General features: G+C 59.1%; 1 protein-coding gene across 1 annotated transcript in view; it reads left to right on the top strand.

Moving 5' to 3' along the window:
- Window positions 1–1,588: 1,588 nt before the first annotated feature.
- Window positions 1,589–6,000, top strand: part of B4GALT5 (beta-1,4-galactosyltransferase 5) — a 59,765-nt gene continuing 55,353 nt past the window's right edge. The window contains exon 1 of the mRNA XM_055140265.1: window positions 1,589–1,784. Within this exon, the coding sequence (XP_054996240.1) occupies window positions 1,670–1,784 (115 nt within the window). The 5' untranslated portion in view covers window positions 1,589–1,669. The remainder of the gene's footprint in view (window positions 1,785–6,000) is intronic.

Genomic DNA, 6,000 nt, shown 5'->3' with positions numbered 1-6,000 from the left:
CCTGGTGGTGCTCAGGGGACCATATGGGATGCTGGGATTAGAACCCGGGTCGGCCGCGTGCAAGGCAAACGCCCTACCCGCTGTGCTATCCCTCCGGCCCTGGACCATTTTTCTCTTAATCCTAACTTTTGATGAGGAGAAATTCCTGTTGCATTTATATATTTACCTAGCAGTGCTGGGGACTGTACCCAGGGCCTCACGCAGACAAGGCAGATGCTCTCCTGACGAGCTACACCCCAGCTACACCTACCTACCTATTGACCTACCTATCCGTCTAGCTAGCTATTTTTGGTGGAGCTTGGGGATCCGCGATGGGCACTGAACCCCACCGAGCTCATGTTCCAGTTCACTGGGTCTTCTCTCTGACCTTTCAGGTAAGCGCTACTTTGGGGTGTTGGGGATGGAATGTAGGGCCTCACACAAATCAGGCATGTCTGTGCTTGACCACCAAGCACCATCACTGAGCCTGGAAACTTCTGTGTACGTATGTGTGGTTTTGGGGCCAGTGCTCTGAGGCCTCCTGCATGCACGCAAAGCATGCAAACAGCCTTTGAGCACTCTCTCAGGGACCCCCTGGGCAAATGGGGATTGCACGCGTGGGGAGTGTACACAACTCAGATGATTCCAGCTCTTAAGGGAGTTCAGGTCCCGGCCCTGACTCCCGCCCTGTCTCTCCCTGGGCTGTCACTGCCCTTTGAGGTGATGGGCCGTCTGTGTGAGGAGACACAGGGTCCATTTGGGGGGAGGCTCTGAGGAAGTGGCTTGTCTAAAGTCACACTATCCCTTGAGGCCATGCCAAGATCTGAACCCACATCCTAGTCAAGTTTTCTGCTTTTCTTTGCTCTCTCTCTCTGTCTCTCTATCTCTGTCTCTCTCACATAAGCGTCCCACTCCACCCTACCTCCGGGTCTTTGCACCTGCTGTGCACCCCTTAGATCTCTGCACAGGCCATCTGCCCAGAGGCCTTCCTTGAATATCACGGGTTGGGGTTCGTTTAAGTTCCAAGACAAAGATTCTCTCGGTTTCCTACTTTGTAGCATCTTCAGAGCCTAGAGCAGCACTCGGGGAACTGAATGAATGAATGAATGAATGAATGAATGAATCCAGGGCTGCTCAGGGGGGCCCCCACGCCGACAGCCCCTGCCCTGCGGCCGCAGACACGGCAGAGGACCCCTTAGCTCCCGGATCGGGGTGGGGGGGCGGCGCCCAGCGGCGAGCCGACCCCCCTCACACCCCGCCCCGGAGCGACGGTCCGCGAAATTCTGGGCGGTGGCCACACCGGCTGAGGGGCTGTCGCTATTTGTCGAGGTTTCCTCGGCGCCGCCGAGCCGGGCGCAGGGGCCCCCGCGGGGGTCGCGCGCGCGCCGGTCTTTGGCGACGGTGCCCGGGGCGCTGGCCCCGCCCCCGGCCGCCCTGCCCCGGCCCCGCCCCCGGCCTCCGGCCCCGCCCCCGGCCCGCCCCCGCCGCTGCGCCCGCTCGGCCCGGGCCGCGCCGGCCCCCGCCCGCGGCTTCCTGTGGCCCGGCCCGCGGCGGCCGGCGGCTGGGAGCGGCGAGGCGGCGGCGGCGGCGGTGCGAGCGGCGGCGGCGGCGGGACCCGCGAGGCGGCGGCGCAGGCGCGGAGCGGCGGAGCAGGCCCGGCCCGGCCCTGGCGCGGGCGCCCGGCTGCAGCATGCGCGTCCGCCGGGGGCTGCTGCGGCTGCCGCGCCGCTCGCTGCTCGCCGCGCTCTTCTTCTTCTCGCTGTCGTCCTCGCTGCTCTACTTCGTCTATGTGGCGCCCGGCATAGGTAGGTAGGCGGGCGCGGGGGGCTGCGACCCCGGCCCGGAGCCCGCCGCGCTCCTTCCCGCCCTCCGCCCCCTCGCCGAGCCCCCGGCGCGCGCCCCTGCCCGGCTCCCGCCCGCGCGCGCTCCTCCCCGGGGACCCCGCTCCCCGCCCCCCTGCGCCCGCGCTTCCCTCCACTTTCCCCGCGCGCCCCCCACCCCCTGCCGGCACCCCCGTCCGGTCCGCGGAGCCCCCCGCTCTGCCCGCGCCTCCCTCCCAAGGACACACCCTGGCCCCTTCGCCCCGCGCCGGCAGGTCCTGCCCCCCGGGTCCCGGGGCCTCCGGCCGCGCCAGCCTCCCGGGGGGGCCCGAGGGGGCAGCGCTGGGCACCGGGAGGGCGTGGAGGTGGGTTCCCGGGGAGGGTGTGGGCCTTGGGGGCCGGGGGGCGCGGCGGCGGCGGGGTCCTGGCGCCGGCCCCCGGGGGGCAGCCCGTGCGCCCCCGCCCCGGGGCGGGAGCGTCCGCGGGAAACGCAGCTGGAGGCACGAGGTCCGAGCACTCGGAGGGGAGGTCAGGCTGGCGCCCTGCGCGACCTTGGGCGGGTGCCCGAGCCCCGGCCGGGCTGCTCCGAGACATGGGGGGCTTCTCCCCGGCCCCGCGGGCCGTCTGGGCGGGAGGCGCCCGCCCGCGCGGCTGGTACCCGGCGCCTTACCTGATGCCGGGAGCGGGCGTTTGCAAAGCGGGGGTTCCTTAACCTGGAACTCGAGGGGGTACACGGGGCATGAGGGGTGATGTGCCCGCTACTGGCATCATCCAGGGGACCCAAGGAAACGGTGTTTAGGGTGGGAAGGTGAGAAGGCCCCGCTGATGATGGGGCAAGGCGGCGCAGTGGTCTGCTGTGCACGTTCTGGACTTTAGGGAGAGGCTCATGGTTTGACGGGGCTGATGGTGACAGTTAGTGCCATTCGCATTGGGCACTCGACCTCAGACTAGCCGGAGAGGAGTTGCGGACAGAGCAGGCATCTCTCCCTCTTGAGCACTTTCCTTCTGTTGTTAATCTTGGCTGCTTGTACGGCAAACTAGGTCCGGAGACTGGAGCAGGTCGCATGGGGTTGCTCGAAGTAGGAGCCCTGGGAAGGGTTGGGTATGGGGACGGCAAAGGTGGCGGCAGGTGAGTTGTTAGGGAGACTGAGGAAAAGAGTTCCTCAGCGTACAGGGCACTAGACTGGAATAGAAAGGAGCGTGGCGTGATGTATTTGAACATAGACGTGCTGTCGGGGCCCATTGACCCTCTGGTGGGCCGTGAGACGGCCGTATCCAAATGGGAAAACAGATCCTCCTGGCAGGATGACGAGAGAGATGGGAAGCGCCAACAGAAATGGGGACTATCAACTTAAAATTCCTCAGCAGGAGGATTTGGGGACGGTGGGGGCCCAGTGCGTGGAAAGTCCCGGGCCTCTGGTACTCGGGTCCCTGCACTGCAGCCGAGGGATGCAAAGCACTTAGAAGTCGATGAGTGCCTCTTTGGCTCTAAGTCTCCTGAAGGACAGACCGGCCGCCTGGGAGAAGGCAGAGCAGGAAGGGTAGCTCAGACAAGTCTGCTTACCTTCAGCTCTTGGTGGCTTTATTTATCTTGGCTTTCTGTTAATGAACTTCATTTTTCAAGTGGCCAGCTTTGGACAGTTGGGTGACAGATGATTTTAGAATGTTGAGCAATTTGGAGAAATACAAGTTTTTTTTTTTTTGGGCGTCCTGCCTGGCCTTTCTCAGGATTTACTGCCGTCTCTGTGCTCAGGGCTCACTCCCAGCTGTGCAGAGGGGTCCCTGTGAGGTGCCCGGGGTCCAGAACCAGGGTTGGTCACGTGATGCAAGCGTCCACTCTGCTGGACACTTTCCATCCTTCCTTCCTGCCCCCCCACCCCAGTACGAGGGCTCACGTGCTTTGGGATATGAACACCTTATTTGAGACAGGTGCTCAAGTGAGCTTACTATAAAATAGTAGGTCAAACCATATGAAATTCCTCCTTTTATTTTGTAGGTCAGAAACGGTTGGTTGTGTATCAGCAGTTTGATAGAGCTGAACCCAAAACGTTTCAGAACAATGACACTTCTGTTTTCTGACACAATGGGAAGTGTCACGCTTGTGTTTCCTTCCAGGTTTGATTTTTTTTTTTCCCTAGGCCTTGCTTTGGATTTGCTTTCTAGACCCCGTGGCCACAGGGTCCTCAGGGGGCCAGATAGGTGCCATCGCTCCAAGGGCCTGTGGTAACTATGGTCAGAAGTGGGACCAGAGTCCTTCAGAGTCGTTCAGAATTGCTCATGTATAATACAGCCACGTGTCAGCCTGGCCGTTAACTTAGGATTTGGGACAGGGACAGCTCACGCCTGCTCCTTCCTTTGGTGACCCACAGTCTGTGAGCAAAAGAAACGCTTTCGGACTGGAGTCATCCCCGATCGGAGTGTGGCCACTGTTTGATCTGGAAAACTTGATGTAAGGAAAAATCCTTGAATGTGGCATGGGTTTGTGATAAGCCTTAAGGGCTCTTAATTTCCTCATTCCTATTCAGTTCCTTTTGTTATTATTATTACTATTATTGTGTGGGCCATCCTCTGGTGGGGACGGGCGCCAAGGCCACTCCTGGGACCGCCTGGTTGGGGCTGGGCCCTAGGTTTTGGGGTCCACCGTGCCATGGGGTGCCAGAGCCCTTGTACTTGGGGGGGCCTGTGCTCTCCCAAGTGCTTCCAGCTCCCCTAGTCTTTGTGAAATACAGCTTCAGGGGCTGGAGCCATAGCACAGCAGGGAGGGCGTTTGTCCTGCATATGGACGATCTGGGTTCGATCCCCGGCATCCCATAGGGTCCCCCGAGCACTGCTAGGAGTGATTCCTGAGTGCAGAGCCAAGAGTAACCTTTGAGCATTGCCGGGTGTCACCCAAAAAGAATATATGCATATATATGTGTATCTCATTGGACATTATGTTTTTGTAACTATTCAGGAGTGTTTCAGAGCAGCAGCTTAAAGGGAGGCTTAGAAAGGAGGGGGCAGAAGTAGATTTGGAAATGACGGGCGGAAGGGGTGAGGGTGATGAGAAATGCTCCCTTGCCCTCTGACCCTGCACTCCGCACCCCCCAGCGTCTCATCTCCTTTGTCTCATCTTGATTTACGGAGCTTGGATTAGTTTTCACCTTCACCTTTGAGTTAATGCTGTTCCTTTCAGTGTTTGGAAGAAAACTTTGAACTTATTTATGATCTTTTAACTTGAAAGGATCTCAGAGCTAAGCATGTGCCCGTTATCAGCCTGATCTGAAGATAACAGGTCGAGCTATTTATTGGTGTACCCTATGAAGGGCTGGTGGGTTTTGAGGGGCACACCCGGCTGTGCACTCAGGGATGACCCTTGGCGGGACTCCAGCGACCTCTGTGCAGTGCTCGCCACGTGCAAGGCCTTCACCCGGTATCACTGCTCGGGACTAAAGTGCTGATGATTTTGAAAAGTTCCCTAAGTTTATGGTGCCATCGGTCCCTCGGAATGAGGCCACTGACCTTTGCTGTCTGTCAGTTTCCTGATTCTGACTTACCTGTGCAAGCCTGTGTATTGATGTGATTTTACTTGTGTTTACTCATTCCTCCTTTCCTTCCTCTTCCCTTTCCCCTTCTCCCTCCCTTCCTCCCTCCCTTCCTCCCTCCCTCCCTCCCTTCCTTCCTTCCTCCCTCCCTCCCTCCCTCCCTCCTTCCTTCCTTCCTTCCTTCCTTCCTTCCTTCCTTCCTTCCTTCCTTCCTTCCTCCCTTCTTCCTTCCTTCCTTCCTTCCTTCCTTCCTTCCTTCCTTCCTTCCTTCCTTCCTTCCTTCCTTCGTTCCTTCCTTCCTACCCTCCTTCCCTCCCTCCCTCCTGGGCCTTTACCCCCTATACTATCTCTTTAACCCTTAGATCAATTTTTATTTGGTCATTAGATTATTATTATTTTGCTTTTTGGGTCACACCCGGCGATGCTCAGGGGTTACTCCTGGCTCTGCACTCAGGAATGACTCCTGGCGGTGCTCAGGGGGACCATATGGGATGCTGGGAATTGAACCCAGGTCGGCCTCGTGCAAGGCAAATCCCTACCTGCTGTGCTATTGCTCCAGCCCAAGGTCATTAAATTATTGAAGAAAAAAAATGAGAAATGATGATTCCTTTTTCAGTTTTGGGGCCACACCCAGAGATGCCCAGGCCTTACTCCTGGTTCTGTGCTCAGTGGTCACT

The sequence above is a fragment of the Sorex araneus genome, chromosome 5 (genome assembly GCF_027595985.1).
Source record: "Sorex araneus isolate mSorAra2 chromosome 5, mSorAra2.pri, whole genome shotgun sequence".
Classification (NCBI taxonomy): Eukaryota; Metazoa; Chordata; class Mammalia; order Eulipotyphla; family Soricidae; genus Sorex; species Sorex araneus.
The sequence above is the reverse complement of the archived record's forward strand: the minus strand, read 5'-3'. Positions and strand labels throughout refer to the sequence as shown.